Source organism: Gavialis gangeticus, unplaced genomic scaffold (genome assembly GCF_001723915.1).
Source record: "Gavialis gangeticus isolate Ggan-Ray unplaced genomic scaffold, GavGan_comp1, whole genome shotgun sequence".
Taxonomy (NCBI): Eukaryota; Metazoa; Chordata; order Crocodylia; family Gavialidae; genus Gavialis; species Gavialis gangeticus.
The window spans coordinates 60,524,345-60,547,804 of NW_017729024.1; the positions used below are offsets into that span (position 1 = coordinate 60,524,345).

Sequence of the window (23,460 nt, forward strand, 5' to 3'; positions counted from 1 at the left end):
ACTGTCCTGGAATCAAATTTCCAGACCCATGGGGATCCCCGCAAACCAGATGTAATGGCTCCATGGGCCACATCTGGCCTGTGAGCCAAAAGTGGAGTACCCTGGGTTATACAAGAAAGCTCTCCTCTGACAATGGTAGGAGAGTCTAAGTCTGAATTGAAAGCATGTAACTTATGCTTTTCTCTCTATGTATGTATGTACATATACACACTGTGTGTGCATTCATCAGGGGTTGGACTGGTTGGCTGTTTTCTTTTTTCTATTTTCCAAAAGTCCCAGCAGGTCTGGAACTAGAGTAGGGTGGCCCTCTGTAGGGAGGACTTGCATCTCCTTGTTCAGTGTCTCACCATATACCCTAGCTGTGGGTAGGGTTCTATTCACAGGCTTATCTGGGGGACAAAAGGGGATAAGGTGGAACCTTCCTTCTTTTTCCAGGAAGCACAGTATGCTTGGGAACTTTGGACCCCTTCAGTGTTTTATTTCCAGGCAATTTCAGCAGTATTTATTGTTCTGGCAGTGCCCTCTTTATCCTTTGGATTCTTTTTCCAGAGTGTCCCATTTAGGTTTTCTTCTGTGGAGCTGCAACAGTGCAGGGCTGATGATGCTGACACACTGATTGTACCAAGGTCCATGCTCCAGCATAGCAGAGTCAGCTGGCTGAGAGCTGGCAAGGCATAGCTCACCCTCTGATGAGCTCTGGATCTAGCAGTGGGTGAGAGAGCAGCCTAAGGAAATGTGCTGCAAAAGATGATCTAGGTGGTTGACAACCACAGCTGCTAATTACCCAAACCAGCAAAACAGAAGAGAGAGAGACATTAAAGGCGATGTTCACTACTCCCTGACAAATGTTTGTGAATTAAAGATAGCAAAGAAAATCATCTGGAGCAATACAAACTGTCACCAAATGCTGCTACAAAGGAGAACTGGCCCATTTATTAACAGTGTAAGAAAGAAATCTTTTGCAATAGACCGAGCTTTGCTCAAATACCTGGCTCCAGCTACTCAAAGCAAACAGTGAACCTCTGTGGTTACAGCTGAACAATCTTTAAAGCCCCAATTATTTTTTGGTTATAATACCATTTTTGTTGAAATGCTTTATGGGAGAAAACCCCACATATGGACTTCTTCTGATTCCAAGTAATTACTTCCAAGTACATGACAGTTTACTAACAAAATCAATCTACTGTTACACAAAACAACGTGTTATCCATCTATCAAGGACTTAGTGAGTTCAATCCTGTAGCACCAAGTGCTCCAAAGGCCTTAGTTTAAAAAAAATAGTTGCTGAATTACCTAGCTAACATCCCCTTTACAGCAGCACCCTAGCAAAGTTACCTCCTCCCTGAGGGCTGTGCAAACCATGAACATTTCAATCCTTTTCATTTTATAACTTGTAAGGTGCCCATCAGTGTCCCTTAACATCATGTGTCTTTTTATCACTTTACATTGCTCTTTGATCCTAGTTAATATGTTCTCTAACCTAAGGTCTCATTTCTCTCCACGTGGTTCAAACAGCCCTAATCCACTAACAGAAATTAACTTGGAGCTTCCATAAATCAGGATTAGAGGAACAAAATCTAACAAGCTTCCTTCCTTTAATTATTCCCCTTCCTTTCTAGAGATTTTCTGAGAGACATTTCAAGTTTTCCTAAAGTTCTGCTAAAAGACTTCTAACATTCCTTGGATAAATATTGGTTTGCTGAGCAGTATAACCGAAAATCAGTCAAATTTGGTGAAGACGTTCTTTATGCTGGCCATGCTTGTGGTCAATTAACAGTATTAGCATTAAGATCTGATGCTGCTAACAAGCACAGTTATTGCCTGTATTAAATTTAATAAGCTATTTTTTGAGAGCAACACTTCCAATGCCAGCTGCAAAGGCTACAGAAATAAAGCCTCCAAGGATAAGGAAGTCTTATTTAGAAATAAAGGATCAGAGAATGAGGTTTTTGTAATGCAAAGCTACACCACGCACAAGGACAATCTCCAAAGCACACTAAGTAGCAGCTGGTGTGTCTGCAGAGAGAGTGCAAATCGCAAGACTGCTTGGAAAACTGCACCATGCCTTACTGAACATGTTTCCCACAGGCAAGATAAGGGAAAAAGAAACAAGTCAGATCTTGACCTAAAGTCAAAATCAGAGTTTTTCAGTTGAGGCAAATAAGCCAGAGGTCATCTGCACGTGATCTTAATTTAAAATCAATGAAGACAAGATGCAACATCCAATAAGTGGGGCATAAATTCTGCCCCCCTCCACCATATATTAAATAGAACCTTTCCCTGATAGTAATTCCATTGATTTCAGTGGAAATTTTCAAACAGGAAAAAAACAATGAAGGAGCATGAATCTAGATTCCAATTTTGGTAGACTATTTATCATTTTTGTTATATATGTACAGACTGCTTCACACAGTAGAGTCCTTAGGTATTACTATAGGATAAATCTCATCTCAAACACACAATACCTAACAAAATTATGCCTCAAACAAAATCTCTTATATAGAGACAGAATGTACATGCTAGAAGTTTAGAAAAATAGTTACATATTTCTAAATGTAGTGCTCACTACTTTTCCCAGACATTTTCACAACTGTTTTATCTTCTAAACACTGATCCATTGCTGGTCCATAAATGAAGTGAATGACATTTATGTTGCAGTTAGCTTAGGTATGATTTGTCTTTTATTCGTGACACTCCTATTTGGCTAGACCAGTTTTCATGTTGAAACAAGTGGTCAAAGCCTACCTTAACTTACAGCCTGTGCAACAATTGGAATCTTATGTACTTATTAGCTATTGAACGTGGGAATTTTGGGTACTGCCTCTGAATCAGAACTCCCTAGACCTTAACTGCTGAAGGCTGCAAGTGGTAGAGGAACAGAGGAAAAAGAAAAACCCTGTACACTCTTCCTTTCAGCATCCACTCTCTGCCCCTGTGTGACATAAGATACTGGCCAAAATAGACCAATGGTCTGACCCAGTAAGTGGCAGTTCTTATGTTCTTATTTTACGGGAGAAAACCCCACATATGGACTTCTTCTGATTCCAAGTAATTACTTGGAAGGAGATCTAACTGGAAATGTCAACATCTCTGCTTAGCATCATTGCAGAGGAATAACTAGAAAGGTGTCAATCATGCCAAGTTAGCTTTAAAGAAAAGTCATTAGTCCACCCCTGCAGTCTGTGTCATGGAACCCCAAAGTAAACAAGGAATACTCTCTGTAGGTCTTCCCCAAATCATTAATACATATTACTAGTCCCAGACCATTTCCACAACACAACACATAAAGGTGACATGCAGACGTTTTCCTGTGCAGATTTTATGCTGGCCAGACTACTGATCTGATGCCACTGAAGAGGCAAAACACGGATGGGGCAGTGTGGCAGGGACACGGTCCCTGCCCCTGCCATGCTCCCGTGGGACCATCCATACCGGCGAAGAACTCACTTGTCTGGATTTGGACATGTGGCATGGCTCTGGAGCATGGGAAGCCACTGCTGCCAGCAATCCTGGGAGTGCAAGAACACATGCTCCAGGGAGCCAGCCCTGATTGGCCCACAACAGGGAGCGGGCAATTTAAAAGGGAGACGCTGAAAGAACTCAGTGTTCGGTGTCCGCAGAGCAGAAAAAGGACAGAAGAACCAGCAAGGAAGGAAGACCCTGGAGGAGCAGCACTTCATGCCAGACCTTTGGGAGCTGCAGGGACCAGAACCAGTCTGAGCAAGGATTGGCCCCCCGTCCCACCAAAAGCTAAGTAAATGTGGACAGTGGGTTGGCCCCACAGGAGCCCCAAGTTGAGATCACAAGGGGAAGAACACCCTTGAGGAATGGTTGGTAAACTAGCCAAGGGAAGGAGGGAGAGAGAGAGAAAGCAGGTTGGCCTCCTGGGAAGAGTGGGGAGTGAGAGGAAAACTGAGGCAGCCGGATTAAAGAAAAGGGTTCTAACGTCCTGCTGGTAAGAAGAACCAAGCAAGGACCCGAAGTCTAGGGCACAGTGTGTCTAAGAAGAGGGAGAAGAAATCTGAGGGATTCATTCATTACTTTTGGTTGGGAAAATAAAAGAGGGTATCAAGGGCCATAGCTAAGAGGCCCTCCTTTAATTTGGTTCATCCATACGAGAGAAGAATACTGAGGGGAAGAAAAAAGTGAATCTTCCCAGAAGATTTAATTTAGAATTCAGAAAAGCCAAACCCTGTTCTCATAAAGGGGACCAGTGAAGTAGCCTGGGTCAGAAGACAGAAGACCTGCAAAGGGAAAGAAGGGTGAATGAGTTCCCAGGGATGCTTTTGGTTGATTTGATAAGAATGCTTATACAGTGGCTGAACAGTCAGAGAAGGAGAACCAGACACTGCAAGTCAAAAACTGGAGAGCGAGAGGCAAAGAATCATCTTGTCACCATCCATGAAGAATAGTGACTATCAGCGCAAGAGGAAAGGAGCATGGTGTAGGGGAGATGAAGCCCTGCAGAAGAACCACCACAGGTCAAGCTGACTGTCCAGTCAAAAACATCCATCCCACAGAACATACACATTCCATCAAGACATGGCAGGAAAATGGGAGGTACAGATGGAGGTCAGTATAACTCAACATGATTCCGAAGCAGAAATATACAGCCCTCTCACAGGCCGCATAGATTACTCTCTATATATAATACTACTAACATTAATATGAAGGGGGAATAGCATAACTTAAAGTGGGCAAGCAGGGCACAAGCTCCAGAAATGGACTCAGAAGGGGTGTCACAATGCTGCCGGGCAGGAGACTGTCAGTTACTAGCAGTTGGAGGGTGTGGACAGTAGGGTGTGGTCTGCCATAGAATTCAGGGTCCCTGAATCCCAGCAAACATTGCTATCAGTGTCAAGGGGGGATAAGTGAGGGCCATCCTGACTGGAAGGAGTTTCTGTGGTCCAGATCCAGCTGGGGACCCGGGGTGAGCTTGAGACTTCTGCCATAACCAATGACTTTTATACTTTTTGAACCAAAAAAGACGACCGATATCTCTCCAAATTTTCCATAAAACACATTGTATGGTAAGATGCAAGATAAGGAGGGCTCCATAACTAAAACTGGTAAGAGGTTGAAAGGTGAATTTTTTTTTACTGCAGGTACTAAATTGCCTGCTATCGAGATAGTATCCTTCAGTTTATTTGGTCAGTATTGTGACAATTTCATGTAAACTAAAACCCCTACCTTGTTCTCCAAGGTGATCATGCATGCATATTAAACTAGCAGTAATTGGGTTTGTTAAATGACATATTTTCGTTTCAAGTTAAATATTAATATATAAGATGCTACATGCTTGAAGTAACGTCCACCTACAAGAGCTGAAAAACCTCAGTTACTGAAGCTGCTTGCAGACATTAAAAAGAAAAAAAAGGCTTTACCAAAAAATGCAGAGTGTTACGTCAACCTGGTTCTGTACAGATCGGGTGCTTCAGTGGGGATTTCTGGCACTTTTAGCTAAAGCTGATTCAATCAGCTATTAGTTAAACCCCTACTAAAATGTCCAATCTATACAGACACTGGACGAGCTGGGTCCAACTAATGCACTGCCTCTTTTGGGCATGTGCTGGGCTCAGCATAAGAGCACGCCAAGTTTAAAACACTGCTTTATTTTGCTTCTTTTTTTAAAAAAAACATCAACAAGCAGTCTGAATATTTACTGTGTTAACACAAATACAAAGACTTTGAAACCTACATTAATCAAGGTTGTAAAAGCCATTGTTACTTTTATGCATGCATGAAAGAAGGAATGGGCCATATAATAATATTGTCACTAGAGGAATATCACTGGCCTTTTTGCCCAAGAAATGTAAAAAACCATTGGCTATGGCAGGGGTGTCAAACTCACCCCTGGCCCCCAGCTGGATCTGGACCACAGAAACTCATGATCACCTTGGAGAACAAGCTGGGGGTTTTAGTTGATATGAAAGTGTTTCAAGAGCTGTCCAGCAGAAAAGCCTGAAACTAAGTTCATTCTCCCAGTTCCTAAGAACCTGAAAACCATGGAATGGCACAAACAGTGCCGAGAAAGTTAATTGCAGCATATGATGCTATCATTATTGATTACTTATTGCCTATTAAAATGGTGATTTAAAAATGGAATCCATTATACTGGATAATGAAGAGCAAAGTATGGACTAGCTAGTATGCCGTCTGTGGTAACTGTCTACTTTTAAGTACTGAGTCACAATATACCAATTGTACAGGTCCCAGAATGCAAATGTTCCACATCAGTCTGATCATTTTATTTAAATCGGATGTTCTCTTCAGCATTTAAGCAAGTTATCAACTGAACACTTCGTTAAGGCTAAGTTTAGGCACCAAAGTACTGATGTAATCAGCCCCTGCCTGCTTCAAAACTACTTTAAAGCATTACTGAAGGGTTTCCATGGATACTAAAGGCAGGAGAGCTAGGTTCTTTATTATTTATTTTCTGGTTTTGCTTTGTTTTATATATCTGTGTGTGAACATGCCATCTTATATTTATAGGAAAGCCTAACAAAATAAAAAACTGGCAATAATTTCTACATAAATACCAATTACTAATGTGAGAAGTAAGCTTATAAATATTGTGTCTGAGGCCAACTTTGTATTGTTCCATACGTGTGATAGGACTGTAAGTAAATTTCTTCACTGTACAAAAATCTTAATTTTCAACATTGTTTCAGTTTAAGAAAAACTAATTTACTCAATTTACTGATCTAAATATACCTGGCAATGTATCCAAAAAGACTCGACAAGAAACCTGTATAAAAAATTGTGACAGCACAAAAGTATTTTTTTAAAATAGAGTTCTAATGCATTTAACGAACTGTTCAGAGTAATTTACCTCTTTCCCCTCTTCAGTTTCTTGCTTTAAGCCCAAGGGAAGTACAGTCAGGGCAGGAGATAGCCATTACACCACTGATTACAAGACCTTGCATTAAAGGTTAAGGTATACAAACCCACCCTCACAGCACTGACAGAATCCAGATCCAAACAAATCCTTAGTACTAAAGATCTTGCAGGCCCTACAGCAAGCTAACCTGCATTCTACCAACACAAAACATCCTGCAGCATTAGACCCAAACCCAATCAAACCAAACCAGTAAATAAATAAACAAAAGCCAATCATATGCCAGGGGAAACAAGCTGCAGAGCTGTGCAAAGGGAAACAGTCGAGCAATGACTGGGCATTGCAGTTCAGACTTTTGAGCATCAGCATAAGCCAACTGTTTGCCTGGCTCTAGCCAATGCTATTAGTCTAGTTTTAATCCACAGAACATTGACATTACAAGAAACACACCTGGAACTGAAATAAGACTTGGCAGAATTAACCATCAAACCAAACACGCTTTTGGATTCAAAGGAACAACATAACCCAGAAATACCATGGTAGAGGTCAGGGGAAATGCCTTGTTAAAACTTTGGCAGACAGGGTTCTTTGGGTAAATGTGGCACCTGTACCACACTGGTTCTGTGCTCTAGATCTAGCACTGTTATGGATCAACCCATGTCAGAGCCAGCATGCAGGGATGGTAGGACAGCACATGCTAGCCCCAGCATTACATGCAGCAGAGAGAGCTGGCTGGATGCAGTGTCCCACCAGACCAGCTTGAGGCCCAATCTCAACCAGCCCTGGAGCCAGCACACAGGGCAATCTGACAGAGCACCACATGCATCCCATGTCCTGGAGTGACCCTCTGTGCTGGGTGTAGCACCAAGTCCAGCCCATGCACCATGTGCACAGCGATGACCAGAGCAAAGCACAGCAAGCATGTTCTGCATGCAGCATACAGGCTAGACCCGGCATCATGGGTGCTGTATGCAGCACAGTCAGTCCCAATCCAGCCTGAGACTGGCCCAGCAATCCTCATCCAGCTTGCAGAGTTGGCTGAATTTGATACCAGTGTGCTAGATGGTCCATTCCAGGAGGGACTTGAACACTTGACATTTGGTGCAAGGCAAACAAGTGTCAGACATTTTCAATATTACCCAGGAAAATATCCCCAATTTCTAGGTTCACAACATCCATTTAAAATTTGCAGCCATTTAATGCTGTGCTGTACTATTAATACATACATATGTTCGTTGTTCCTGAATGATTAAGTAAACTTCAGTTCCTCTCTAGATGTGTGGTAGTTAACTACAAGTTTACATAAACTGCCAAAACTTCCCCCTTACTTATTTGCTCAGACCACAGGTTAGGGTTCCTCTTTTCGGTGGGAATTGTTAAAGAGATCACAGGCTCATTATGCAGATGCAGAATATCCAACTGTATGCTTGTAAATGTCTGTGATATCAGCTGTTACAGGAGCAAACAACAATGCAGCTGGATTTCAGCAAGTAAATGAAGCATCTGAAAAGTATTTGCAATTTAAATCTAAATATATCCTAGTATTTGAAATTCAGCCATTCAATTTACAACAGCATCAACATAATTCAGTGTAAATCTGTTCCTGATTATACTGATTATGTACTAGGTCTAGAATAACAATCCTTTTTTATAGAACTAAACATTTTAAAATGTCTAAAAACTAGCAGCAATATTAAACATGTAATATTTTCTGGAATTAATTCTTTAAAACCAAAACAGATTGCATTCTTTCTAGATTCAACTGATGCTTTGTAATGATATAAATCCATGACATTTTTTAACAAGTTGAATACAATTAACCAACTTACTTCACGTTTCTTAATCCATTCTCCCCATAAGACATCCATAAAACTCCAGGTAAATGAAAACTTTGGCTACAACTAACCATATAATAACTAACTACAGCATCTGCATAAAATTAATTTGACTTGGCAAATATGTTTTAGTTTTCTGTTTCCATTAAACTGGATGCTAACGTGAGTCATTTTAAATCATAGTGGTATTTCTAAGTGATACATAATGAAATTTTGCATAATCTAGTAAATCAAACTCATCGACCACTGCGAGGAACTTACAAGGCAAATGAGAGGTCTGTGAAATTACCAAACATCTCTCTGTTTGGCCTCTCTGGACAGAATAATATCAGAACAGCACGGTTAATTCAAACTTCAACAGAAAGAAAATCTGTATTTCCACTATCACAAAAATAACTAAGTGAAAAGGCAAGTTTTTTAAAGCTGGTTATGCTGAATTTTTAAAGCTGGTTAATATCACTTGGGTGAATTTTCCTGCATGTAGGATAATTTCATGGTTAATTTTTTAGCAGCTTTTACTTCAAACTTAATTACCTGCTAACTTCAGAGCTCAAGTAGCACAGTAAATGAATGGCCCACAGGAAAGGTCCAGCATATGTTGCAAATCCTGTAAGGAAAATTGCTGGTATTGCCACATAGTTGTCTAGCCCCACAAAACCAGCTGAAACATCCACTGTAGCGATGCTATTTGAATTTCCCTGTAAATATAAAGTAATATTATTTTGATATTTGCCAGGAAAAATAGAAAAGTACAGGTTAATTAGCATAATGTTTAAATGGCCTCATCTTTTGAGCCACTTTACAAACACCAGTGTTTATTGCTTATGAATTTAAAGCAGCTTACAAACAAGAGGTTCTACTTCAGCATATAAACAAGGAACACCAAAATAAAAAAGTGACTTTCTATTTACTAGTCCTATTTTGTTTTCATCAAAAACATCTGCTTCTTGTTTAATAAATTATATCATGAAAACATCTAAATGAGCAACAAAGTGAAATGCATTTGGAGAGTTTCAGTCTTGGCCCTGAAAAAATGCCGCACTTTCACTATAAATAATTCAAAAAGAAAGTTCTACAGTTAAATCTCAGGACTGGAGCGATACAGAGAGAGTTAATCATTCCTTGCCCCCAGAGAAGAGGATGTTACCAGTTTAAGGGTTCTAGTGAAGGGCTAAACAATATTATACAAGTTAGCACACCTAACTGGATTATCACATATCCTTTGTTAAGTTACTTACCAAGTTGTACATTTCCCCCTCACTGAACTTTGATAAAATTAGCAGGGCAGTAATTCTGTGAACAGTTATGTCTACATGGAATAAAAGTTTAAAAAGCAAAACTCCACAGCAATCATCCACAGATCAGGAGCACTCCTACAAACTTTGACCTCATAGGGTTAACAGAGACCTGGTGGGATGACATGCATGACTGGGCACTGCATATTAATGGCTACAGGCTCTACAGGAAGGACTGCATTGGGAAGAAGTGAGGAGGGGTGGCCCTCTATGTGAAAGAGCGGTACCCCTCCCTGCAGGTCAGATTTGACAGCAGAGAGAGGTCCCTTGAGACCTTCTGGGTCAAGATACAAAGGGGTTCGGGTTCGGGAGACCTGATGGCGGGAGTCTACTACAGGCCTCCCTCCCAACAGGAGAATAATCAGGCATTCTCCAGGGAACTGGCTGATGCAGTCAACACTAAAGACCTGATTGTCATGGATGACTTCAACTACCCTGACATCTGTTGGAGGGGACCATTCCGCCAGCTCCAGCAGGTCAGCCAATTTCTTGGCAACTACTGATGACCTGTGTTCCGTCACAGGTTGTTGAAGGACTGACTAGGGGGGAAGCCACTCTGGATTTGGTGCTTGCCAAAAGGGAGGACATGGTAGGGAAGCTGAGGATTGGTGGTACCCTGGGTGACAGTGACCATGATCTGATTAGGTTCACCATGCACCAGAAGGCTAGGATTTCAAACAGTAGAACAGTGGTCCTCAATTTAAGAAGGGCAGACTTTAACCAACTCAGGAGTCTAGTTAGAAAGGCCCTCTGAGACCACCAACTGGAGGATTTGGGGGTTCAGGAGCAATGGTGCCTCCTCAAGGGAGCAATCCTTTCTACTCAAAAAGAGGTTATTCCCATGAGACCAAAAAGCAGGAAAGGAGCCAAGAGACTCACTTGGCTCAACAGATATATTAGAGAACTTTTGAAAAGGAAAAAGGACACATATAGGCAATGGAAAAAAGGATAAGCATCCAGAGAAGAGTTCACTCATATAACCAGGGTCTGCAGGTATGAGATACAGAAAGCCAAAGCAGGCATGGAGATCAAGCTAGCATCTGAAATTAAGGACAACAAAAAGTCCTTCTACAGGTACATAGGGAGCAAGAAAAAAAATTGAGCTCCACTGTGGGACCTCTACTGAATAAGAGGGGCACCCCACAAAAAGACAGAGCTCCTAAATGGTTACTTCACATCAGGATTTCAAAAAGCTAAAAGGAGCTGTGCACCCCTCCAGAGGCCCAGGGAATATGTGGAAGTCAACAGACAACATGAAATCAGCTGCGACCAGGTGAGGGTCCTCTTAGAACAACTGGATGTTTTCAAGTCCGCTGAGCCACATGACCTACATACAAGAGTCCTAAAAGAACTGGCTGAACTCACAGCAGGGCCTCTCGTAAAGTTATCTGAAAAATCGTAGAACTTGTGAGTGGTCCTGGATGACTGGAAGAGGGCCAACATAATACCAATCTTCAAGAAAGGGAGGAGGGATGACCCTGCAAACTACAGACTGATCAGTGTGACTTCAGTCATAGGAAAAACTTTTGAACAAATTGTTAAGGAAGCCATCAATCACAAATTTGTAATTGACAGGGTACTAAGAAATAACCAGCACGGCTTCATGGAGGGTAGATCATGCCTAACAAACCTGGTTTCCTTTTCGGATCAGGTAACTAACCAGCTGGACATGGGGCACGAAGTAGACATCATTTACCTTGACTTTAGTAAGGCCTTTGCCTCTGTCTCCCATGAAATTCTCTTCATTAAACTGGAGGGTACTGGTCTGGATCAGCCTACAGTGAGGTGGGTGGATAACTGGCTCAGAGGCTGGTCCCAGATTGCTGTGATCAATGGAAAGGCCTCTTCCTGGAGGGCTGTCTCCAGTGGTGTCCCACAGGGATTGGTGTTTGGACCCAGGCTTTTTAACATATTTATTAATGACTTGGATGAAGGGGTGAAATGCTCTATGATTAAGTTTGCCAACGATACCAAGCTGTGGGGACACACCAGAGGATAGGGCAAGGATCCAAGATGACCTAGACAGGCTGGTTCTATGGGCTGATCAGAATCAGATGAGGTCCAACAGGGAAAAGTGCTGGGTCCTTTATTTGGATAGGAAGAACCTTCACCATAACTACAGGATAGGCAGCAGCCCACTGGCTGGCACAGCATCTGAACAGGCCCTGAGGGTCACAGTCAGCCAGAAGATGAATATGAACCAACAGTGCAATGAAGCTGCCAGCAGGGTGAATAGAACTCTGGCATGCATCAGCCAATGTGCTGCCAACAGATCCAGAGAGGTGCTTCTCCATCTCTACTCAAAGCTGGCAAGGCCGCAACTGGAGTACTGTGCCCAGTTTTGGGCACTGCACTTCAAGAAGGAAGCGGATAAGCTCGTGTGCAGAGAAGGGCCACCTATACCATCAGGGGCCTGGAGGATAGGCCATATGAGGAGAGACTCCAGGAACTAGGCTTGTTCAGCTGAAGTAAGAGGAGGCTGAGAGGTAACTTAATAGCCACCTACAAGAATGGCAGGTGGGAGCACCAAGATCTGGGACAGCAACTCTTCAGGAAGGCACCCCTTGGGAGCACAAGGACCAATGGACACAAACTAACACAGGGAAGATTTAGACTGGACATAAGGAAGAACTTCTTCCCCGTAAGGGTAACTAGAACCTTGAACGCACTCCCGGCAGAGGTGATGCAGTCGCCATCCTTGGAAGTGTTCAAGAAGAGTGGATAAGTACCTTGTTGAGCTAGTTTTAGCTCATTAACCTCCTGTCTATGGCAGGGGACTGGACTTGATGATCTTCCAGGTCCCTTCCGGTCCATTTATTTTATGAAGCTTCAGCCATTTGACGTACAGATTGACAAGTACAGGATGCAAGGAACACAGAAACCATTCAGGCCTGTCTAGTCAGATCTGCATATTTTACTTGGGTCCAGGGATCGATGATTGTTCTGAAGTTCACTTTTTCAACAACCACCTGGAATTCTAATCAGAACTGGACTAGGTAATTAATTCAGGACTTGTTAAATTGAATATGCCCCAGTTTTTATTAAATATCACACTTAAACTCATTAAATCAGGGCAAAAATGTGGAATAAAGTAGTAAGGCATGTGCCTTAGGGTCTAGTGCTGCTTGCTGCAACAGGCAGAGGAACACAACACTTCGGCAGACTAGCACAAACACTTTCAGGAATTCTCTAATTCCTAATGAGGTTAGTGCTCCACTCAGTTAGCTACATACCCTTATTGATTCTGCTGTTCACTACTGGGGGAAAAGAGTCTAGAACAGACAACCAACACATATCTAAAGGATTACCACTAGAATTGCAACTGTTACCTGCAATCAGAAAGTTTTGGCCTAAGGCTGGATCATTACTGTACATCAGGGTACCAGTTTTTTGTAGGAGAGAAAAAGGTATCTGCAGGCTGCCCCTTCATGACCCCAATTTTTTAAACAAGCCCTCAATTTCATAAAATACTTTCATGATTGGGACCACTCTGCTTTCCTGACCATTCGAGAGTAGTTTCTTAGACCACCATGAAGATACTGTAAGAAGATTTCATCTGATTGGTTTTGGACCATCTCTCCAGTCTATCCAGGTCATTTTGAATCCCAACTCTGCCCTCTAGAGTACTTGCAACTCCACCCAACTTGGTGTCACTCAATCCCCTCACCCAAATCATTAATGAAGATGTTAAACAATACTGAAACCAGGACAGACCCCTGGGGAACCCTACTTGATACTTTCTCCCAACTAGGCATCAAAACATTGATGACTACTCATTGAGCATTATGATCCAACCAGTTATGTATCCATCTTATAGCACTTTCATCTAGTCTGTATTTCCTTAGCTTACTAAATCAGAATGTTGCCTGCTGTAAGCTAAAGTCAAGCTATATCACATCCACTACTCTCTCCCCCCATCCACAAAACCTGTCACTTCATCATAGAAAGAAATCAATTGGGACAGGCATGACTTGTTCTTGGTGAATCCACACTGGATATACCTGATCACCCTGTTCTCTACGTGCTTCAGAACAGATTTCTTGAAGACATGTTCCATGATCTTTCCAGATACTGAGGTTTGGAAGACCAGTCTGTAATCTCCCAGATCCTGCTTTGTTTCTTTCTGAAAGATGGGCAATATATTTGCCAGGCCCTCATCTGACCACCACAAGTTCTCAAATAAGATGAACAATGGTTCTGAAGTTACTTCAGCTGGTTTTGTCAGATATAGAGACTTTTAAAAGACATTTAAAATTAGGTTGTAATGGACTGTGAACAACAAGCTTTACCATAAAGATGGTAGCATTTGATTTTTAAGGTACTCTGTAATTAATGGAGACCACACTAACATTTGCATTTACTGTCACTGTATGCTCTGAATTAAGAAGCAATGATTAAATGCAGGGGACATTTCCAAGGAATTAATGATCACCTAGGGGATTGCAGATGGCTTGTGTCTGAGGAAAATATCATGGATCAGTCCATAATGTTGAAAAATTCATCAAGAGGCTCCTAAAACTGTTGATATGCAATAACATCCTGAGATAAATAAGGCACTGACAATAGCATTAAGCTTCATGCCCGTTTGTTAACATCAGAATCTTTTATATTTTGTTTTCTTCATTTTCGAATGAACCAGAACAATTAAACTTGAAAAAGCAATGCAAAACTAAAAAGCCAACCACAGTTTTCTCCATCTTCACTTAAGTAACACCCCTCAATTTCCTGCTGATACCTGTGCTGGCAAATTAATCCTTCTCCAAATTTTTAGTCTGGTTGTTACATATAAAATAGTTTTTTCTAACAAATCCTCAGAGGGAACCGTGGCTAACAATCCTCAAATCTAATTTGTCCTTCATGCATTACAGGAAGAGAGGTTCAATCCCCATGTGATTTGATTCCTCTCTTACTTGTGCTGCCAAATTTACTTATCAAAGTTACCTTTACTCACCTGTTACTAACCTACAGCTTGTACATTTCCCATCTGATAAACTAGGGCAGATCCTCACCAGAAATTTCTCTTCATCAGCCTCTTATAAACAGGGATCCTGGTTTTCTTTGACAACAAAGTCCCAATTTTGGATTTTAAAAAGAAACCCAAAAGGATGAAGATTCCACCACCTATCTAGGTAACCCATTCCAGTGTTTCATCACCAGCCTAGTGAGAAAGTTTTTCCTACTATCCAACCTAAACTTCCCCTGTTGCAACTTGAGCCCATTACTCCTTGTATTGTCATCTGCCACCACTGAAAACAGCCTAGTTCCGTCCTCTTTCAAACCCCCTTCAGGTAGTTGAAGCCTGCTATTAAGTCCCCTCTCCATCTCCTCTTCTCTAGACTAAATAAGCCCAGTTCCCTCAGTCTTTCCTCATAAGTCATGTGCCCCAGTCCCCTCACCATTTCTGCTGCCCTCTGCTGGACTCTCTCCAATTTGTCCACATCCTTTCTATAATGGGGGGCCCAAAACTGAACACAGCACTCCACACGTAGCTTCACCAGTGCTGAATAGAGCAGAAAAATCACTTCCCTTGACCTACTGGCAACACACCTACCAGTGCAGCTCAGTATGTTGTCAGCCTTCTCGGCAACAAAGGCATACTGTGGGCTCATATTCAGCTTCCTGTTGAATACTGGCTGCCAACTAGACATTGAGCCATTGATTACTACTCTCTGAGTCTGAAGCTCCAGCCAGTTTTCTATCCACCTTACAGTCCATTCATCCATCCCGTACTTCCTTAGCTTGCCTGGGAGAATGTTGTGGGAGACCGTATCAAAAGCTTTCCTAAAAAACAAGGTACACCACATCCACCAGTGTCCCCGTATCCACAGAGCCAGTCACGTCATCATAGAAGGCAATCAGGTTGGTCAGGCATGACTTGCCCCTGGTGAATCCATGCTGACTGTTCCTAATCACCTTCTTCTCCTCAAAGTGCTTAGAAATGGATTCCTTCAGGATCTTCTCCATGATTTTTTCCAAGGACTGAGGTGAGGCTGACTATTCTGTAGTTTCCTAGATCCTCCTTCTTCCATTTCTTAAATATGGGCAAAATGTTTGCCTTTTTCCAATCAGCCAGGACCTCTCCTGATCACCATGAGTTTTCAAAGATGATGGCCAATGGGTCTCCAGCCACATCAGTCAAATCCCTCAGCACCCTCGAGTACATCCCATTCAGCCCCAAGGACTTGTACATGGCCAGCTTTTCTAAGTAGTCCCTAACCTGTTCTTTCATCACTGAGAACTGCTCACCTCCTCCCCAAACTATGCTGCCTGGTGCAGTAGTCTGGGAATTGACCTTACCTGTGAAGACTGAGGCAAAAAAGGCATTGAGCACTTCAAGCTTTTCTGCATCCAGTCGCAAGGTTGCTTCCCCCATTCAGTAAGGGCCCCACATGTTCCCTGATCCTCCTTTATCTACCGACATACATGTAGAAACCCTTTTTGCTACTCATCACAGCCCTTACTAGCTACAACTCTAATTGAGCTTTGGCCTTCCTCATTTCAGCCCTGCCTGCGAAAGCAATGCTCTTATATCTTCCCTCGTTATTTGTCCAAGTTTCCATTTCTTATAAGCTTCCTTTTTCTGATTTAGTTTATTGAAGTGTTACCTGCTAAGTCAAGCTGGTCTTCTGCACATTGGGATGGTCTGCTCCTGCACTCTGAGTAAGGCATCTTTGAAGTACAGCCAGGTCTCCTGGACTCCTCTCCACCTCAGTCTGGCTTCCCAGGGGATCCTGCCCATAAGTCCCCTGAGTGCGTAGAAGTTCAGGGTCCTTACTCTGGTGCTCTCCATCCTTCCTTTCCTCAGGATCCTGAAGTCATTCATCCTATAGTCACTGCTGCCCAAGTCACCATCCACTACTGCATTCCCCACTTCTTCCCTGTTTGTGAGCCAGTCAGGAAGACCTGCCCTTAGTTGGCTGCTCCAGCACTTGCACCAGGAAGTTGTCCCCAGTACTCTCCAAAAACTTCCTAAACTGCCTACGCACTGCTGTACTGCCCTCCCAGCAGATGTCATGGTAATTTAAGTCCCGCAGAAGAACCAAGGCCTGTGATCAGGAAATTTCCATTAGCTGTTTGAAGAAAGCCACATCCACCACTTTCTCCTGGTCTGGTGATCTATAGAAGATCCCCACCATGACATCACCCTTGTTGCTTTCCCCTCTGACCTTAACCCAGAGACTCACAACAGGCCTATCTCCAGCTTCATAGTGGAGAGCTGAACAATCATATGGCTCTTTGACATAAAGTGTAACTCCTCCTCCTCTTCTCCTACCTGTTCTTCCTGAACAGTTTGTACTCACCCATGATAGTGCTCCCATCATGCAAGCTCCCACCAAGTCTCTATTATTCCAGTCACATCATAGTTCCATGATTGTGCAAGGACTTCCAATTCTTCCTGCTCATTTCCCAGGCTCCGTGCATTTGTGTACAGGCATCTGAAATAACTAGTCGATTGCCCTGGTTTCTCAGGAAGTATGAGAGCACCTCCCCTGTTGCCCGCTCCTGCTTGCTCTTCATCCAGATCTCCTGCTTCCCCACTTACCTAAGGGCTTTGGTCTCCAACCCCTGGAGAACCTGGTTTAAAGCCCTCCACAATAGGTTAGCAAGCCTGTCTGTGAAGATGCTCTTCTCTCTCTTCATCAGATAGATCCATTCTCTTCCCAACAATCCTTCTCCATGGAAGAACACCCCTTGGTTGAAGAAGGCAAAGCCTTGCTGGTGACACCACCTGCACAGCCTGGTATTGATCTGCAGGATGCACCTGCTCCTGCCTGGGCCTTTTCGTTGGGTTTTTGTTTGTTTGTTTTATTTTAAATCAAGAAAAAAAATTGGATTTTGGGTTACCTTTTGAAATCCAAAAATTGGGGATTTTTTTAAACTAGAGAAAACCAGGATCCCTGCTTATAACACAGGGAGCAAACATGCTGCTCTGCACATGGAGCATATAGAGCCATAGGACACCTATATATGTACTCTGGGGTGGAGAAGTGGGGGGAGTTTTAATCACAGTGGCTCTCAGACTTCATTCTTCCCAATTTTGTTGCAAAAAATGGGCAAAAGGCAGGAAGAATCTGGCTCAGAGGAAACAACATACAAAAACTGCTTTGGTGTGATGTGTTAAGGAGAGTGAAGCTACTTCCCTTTCCTCTCAAACAGAGGGCAGTTCCTTTTGTGGCTCCAGGCTACATTTGGGACTTTAATTCCTATCCCAAAATCTCTAATAAGAGTGATCTTTGATGAGTGGACAGTGAAGGGGTGGGGGAAGAGGCAGGCATGGATTGGAACTGCAAAGGATATCCATTTGTCAAATTTCACTGGTGCACAGCTCATAGTACAGATTTAGATATGGCTACTAGATCTTGCGCAGAAGGCAGGTCACGGTGGCACCTTAGAGACTAACTGCTTCAGAGAGAAGGCTGCTGCCTATGAAAGCTTATGCCTCTGTAAAGCAGTTAGTCTCTAAGATGCCATCCTGTGCTGTTTTCTGACTGACTTCAGATCTTAGGCAAATTACATAAATAACATAATAATAAGACAGATACAACTAATGGATCACAGCATCATGGCAGGTTGTGTGCAGCCAGATCTGGGGCCACTAAATGATCAAGGTGCTGACCAGGGTCAGGAGAAATGAGCAGAGACCAAGGAAAAGCCAAGTCAGGGAGTCAGGTGGCTAGTTCAAGAGCAGGGTTTAGGAACATGCCAAGTCAGGAAGCCAGGAGATCAGGCAGAGACCAGAGTTGGAGAGCACACTAGATCAAAAAGCCAGGAGATCAAGCAGGGAGTACAGTCAGAGCACAAACCAGAGAAAACAGCGAAGCAGTATCCTGGACACTTCCTGTTCCACATCAGGGGTTTATCCAGGAAAAACAGAGGATCAGCTGACCCTGACCAGCCATTCCGGTGCCAGTGAGTGGGCAGAGGGCTAGGCTCTGCTGATGGCTTCAGGACAGCCTTGACCAGCCTGTGTGACCAATTGTAGGGTAGTAGACTGGGATAAGCAGCTGTGCTGGTTGGGCCAAGGCTCCAGGTTTGAGGCTATGGCCTGACACAAAGCTTCTCAAAGGAAGTTTCTCTGTTCACTGTATCCTGGACTATTAGAAGAAGATGACCTCTTTCAGAAGGACTTTTGATGTTTTTTCCTAATAAAGAAGAGCTTTGAATTTTAATAATTAACAGGCTATATAGTCAACACTTCTAAATTACATTACTTTTTTTCCCTAAAGAACATCAACATTTTATTTTATGGAGAAGCAAAAATACTGTTAGGTTCATGAGATTCAGCTTGTGCTTTCCAAAGCTCTAAACTAGCTTCTTCAGTAGAGGATAAATTAACTAAGGAAACAAGTGAATGACAAATTTCTGATCAGACACTTTACCTTCAATCTAGGAAGCAGACCTAATCTAAATAAAACTACTGTATTTTATAAAGCTACCTGAAAACTTTCCCTCTTAAAAGCGAAGTACAATTTTAAAAAAAATCCATATATCTGACTTCCTAAAGGTTTTATTCACTTTATAGATATGTTTTTTTCTCCAGAACTTCTTTTAGCTTAGAGCCATAATCAAAGCCCTTCCTTCCCTTATCAAAAACCTCTGATTTTACAGTAATTAATTCTCTTATTGTCTGCTGGTCATACTAATGAGCTGGATGTAAACTTTGTGCTGCAGTGAGTAGTTTATCATGCTGACGGGCAGCTGTTTTTGAAGTTGCCTGGAATAGAGGTTTTTACTGAGGATCTTCCATAATATAATATAAAGTTTAGAAAACATCTAATAAAATCCCAAAAATAAGCTTTCTGGACATGAATTGACCACGTTTCTGCCAACACCACCAGACAGTGGTGGTTTTTTATATTGGTATTCTGTCTGCCTTGTTACCTCAGACATAATGTAGCCCATGCTTAGGCGATCTGTCATGAAAAGAACATGGAATAATTTATATTTGTTTGCCTTTCACAGAAGCTTGTCAGCAGCTCTGGCTCCTCCTCCTCAAGTTCTTGGGAGTGACTGCGAGCGCTTATGGCACCAAAATCTCAAGCCAAATTGCTTGGCCAGCCAACACAGTAGTAGACATTCTTCTCTGGTTTTGTTGATGTGACTAAGTTGCAAGTCTTTGTGCACCCTCTTTCCACAATTACTGTACTAGTTATCAGAATGCCCTCTGATTTGCTGAAACCAATGTCACATCCAAAACTGCCATTCTGCAGGAAACAAGATTTTGGGGAAAAAGTGCCTGAAACTCCTGACTAGAGTCAGGCTGCCTCTCTTACCTCTCTATGAAACAGAACATCTGGCAGCAAAATTTCCATTATATCGGGCAGAAATCAAATCTATATTTCCTCCATTCTTATCATAAGTGCAAATAAATCAACTGTGAAAAATGCTGGACATGCGCTCAGTTAATGATGACAGCTAACAAGCAGATCAATTTTAGATATTTCCTGTCTATCCCAATAACAGCAAATTAAAAATTCTTCAAGAAGAAAACAGGATATCCAATCAGTTTTGAGATACCTGGATTTTGTAATTAATATGTAATAGATTCTTTCACTGCAGTCAATAGAACGGCAAGACAACCCATACTAGCATCAGCCATAAAAAAGAAACGACTAATACTATGGAACAAATTTCCTGAAGTGCCCACATCTCTTCCAGAGAAGATCTTGCTCTCTTCTTTTTCCAGCTAACATGCCGTTTGTACTCACTGCACCAAAATTCTTCCAGTAATCAATAATGCCAATTTTCAGTGAGGCATGAAAGATCCTGGATGTCTTCCTTGTTTAATTCACAAAATGTTATTATGCTGTTAATTTTTCACTGACTATATATCTACCACTAAGGTCTTTGCCTGATACTCAGAACTATACTTTTACTATCACCCTCCTCTCACTAACCTCAGTGACTGAGGGATGCTTAACCCAACATTCAGCAGTAACAATGTATCTTTATGTTTATCAGAAATCCTCTCATTAAGGGCACGATAAGAACTGAACTATCATATTCAAGAAAGACCATAAAAGCCAAACAGCAAGAGGAAAAAGGAAAGTAGGGCACAAGGAAAGCCAGAAAATCCCAATAGGCAATCCCTTACCACTAACATCTTCCCATCCCCAACCCCAGGCGCTCTCAGAGCAAAATGCAGGCATTCCTCATCACCTGCCCCAGGCTTCTCCTAAATTAAGACGCTGAGTAAGACTGGCAAGATCTGGCTCCCATTTCAATGATTTCAATTTGGCTAAGTTTTCACCAAATCTATACTGTATCAAAAACACGTGCAGTTCCAGGTCGTAACATCAAAGGACTTCTACATCTTCAGAATGAGGGATGCAGCTGGGTCTGTCTGTTGTTATAAGTATTAATAAGGCCAATTAATGTTTTTAATTATTAGATGGTATTTAGTCAAATGCAGGAGTCCCCATCATTGACTAGGTCTCCATCCAACAGGGAAAAGGATTTTGATTTTTTTTAAATCTTCCTCAAAGTGAATGATGAGCTCGATTCTATGCTTTGCCAGTCTTACATTTCACACTGAAAATAATTACTGGAGTTACCTGGATCTTTTCCCAAGTCTAAGAAGGCAGCAGCAGTAATAAATATTTATATTATGTTAGGAAATCAAAACGCTTCTGAGAATTTGACAAAATACCATCCTCAAATGATTTATTCAACATCTCTCTCACATGGACTCTTTAAAAGCTTTTAAAAATTCTATTTTTTTCCTCCTAGCCTTTGAGTCGTGCCACTGACCACTGAGGCTATCATCAGTAATACCTTCTGCTGCCACAAACTGATTCTATTTCCTTCTGCATATTATCTGTTTTGGGAGCTCCATTTCTTCCAATGGGCTACTAAACTCTGTGCTCAGCAGCTGCCATCTGAATACAAAGAATAACATTTCTAATGGCTGTATTAATATTCTGAAGAATAATCTATCCTCTGTGTGTGTCAGGACATATTTTATTACCATATTATTACACATCAGTAGCCTTTAGAGATTAAAATGGACCAGAAAAATTAATACATTTAACTCAAGTTTCTATTAGCTTTGTTACAGGGGTGTAGGTTGTAGCCATGTTGGTCTAAGGACATAGGCAGACAAGGTTCTTTGGGTAAATCTTTTATTAGACCAACTTAAATAGTTGGAAAACAATTTTTAAGCAAGCTTTCGGGTTCAAAAATCCTTCATCAGGTTAAGGAAGTTTCAGCAGTTGGTGTGTGCTCTTCCTAGATGGAGTGAAAAGTAAAGAAGCCAGAGGCTGGGCTGGTATGCATACAAGACAGGCAGTCAGTGAAGATGTAGATGGAGGAGTCAATGGGTGAGAGAGAGGCTGGGGGGGAGAAGTACCTGGGGAGTCAGATGGCAGGCAGGTTATAATGTGTCATCAATCCAATGTCTATATTTAGTCCATGATTTTTAGTATCCAGGAGGTTGATGAAGTGGAGTTCATAGGCTATGAACTCCACTTCATCAACCTCCTGGATACTAAAAATCATGGACTAAATATAGACATTGGATTGATGACACATTATAACCTGCCTGCCATCTGACTCCCCAGGTACTTCTCCACTATTTATCCCCCTTCTCTCCCCACCACCCAGCCTCTCCCTCTCCCATTGACTCCTCAGTCTACATCTTCACTGACTGCCTGTCTTGTATGCATACCAGCCTAGCCTCTGGCTTCTTTACTTTTCACTCCATCCAGGAAGAGCACACACCAACTGCTGAAACTTCCTTAACCTGATGAAGGATTTTTGAACCCGAAAGCTTGCTTAAAAATTGTTTTCCAACTATTTAAGTTGGTCTAATAAAAGATATCAGATTCACCCAAAGAACCTTGTCTGCCTATTAGCTTCGTTCATGTTCCTAGTAGAAGCACTGTGCATCTGCACTAACACTGTTTAATTATTTTGCATATGTGCTTGTGTATACAGTTACTGCAATGGTATGCCTCACTGAATTCTCCTGTTCTATGGAAAAGAACGGTAGTTGAAAACTAAAGGCCTGATACCATGTACACAGTCTCACTGACTCCTGTTTTTGCAAAAGCAGAACCTATGTTCCCATTTAACACCAAGTGTTACAGTAACCACACAGACAGATTTTTCCATTGACATCACATCTTCATCTTACCTGAAAATAAAAGAAAGCTTGACCAAACCAATAATGCACTATAGTCATTTGAGCTGCATCAAATTTCAATGGCGTCCAGATGCATCTTGTCATTATCAGTTGAATTAGCAGACAAAACACCAGGACTGGCAAGTTATGGGGTCTAAACAGCAGAGCCGCTAGGAGAACCAATCCACTATATATTTCCCATAAGCCTGTAATTTTTGTCTTGGAGTCTGTAGAGATAACCTGTGACCTGAGTAAATCTTTGGTACCAGTGAAAATTATGCCAAGGACAAAGACATAAACAAAACGAGCTTCAATAATTCCCCTAAAAAAAAAAAAAAAAAAAAAGTGGGTAAAAAAAAGGAGTTACCC

General features: G+C 42.0%; 1 protein-coding gene across 3 annotated transcripts in view; it reads right to left on the minus strand.

The window, feature by feature from the left end:
• PIGG (phosphatidylinositol glycan anchor biosynthesis class G) overlaps positions 1–23,460 on the minus strand; it is a 212,498-nt gene that overhangs the window by 36,258 nt on the left and 152,780 nt on the right. For 2 of the 3 annotated variants that reach the window (XM_019517143.1, XM_019517141.1), the window contains 2 exons: positions 23,104–23,413; positions 9,208–9,371 (listed from right to left, as the gene is read on the minus strand). In XM_019517143.1, coding sequence (XP_019372688.1) covers positions 9,208–9,371; positions 23,104–23,413 — 474 coding nt within the window. Of the gene's footprint in view, positions 1–9,207; positions 9,372–23,103; positions 23,414–23,460 lie in introns of those variants that run through there. The other variant, XM_019517144.1, reaches the window with a different exon arrangement.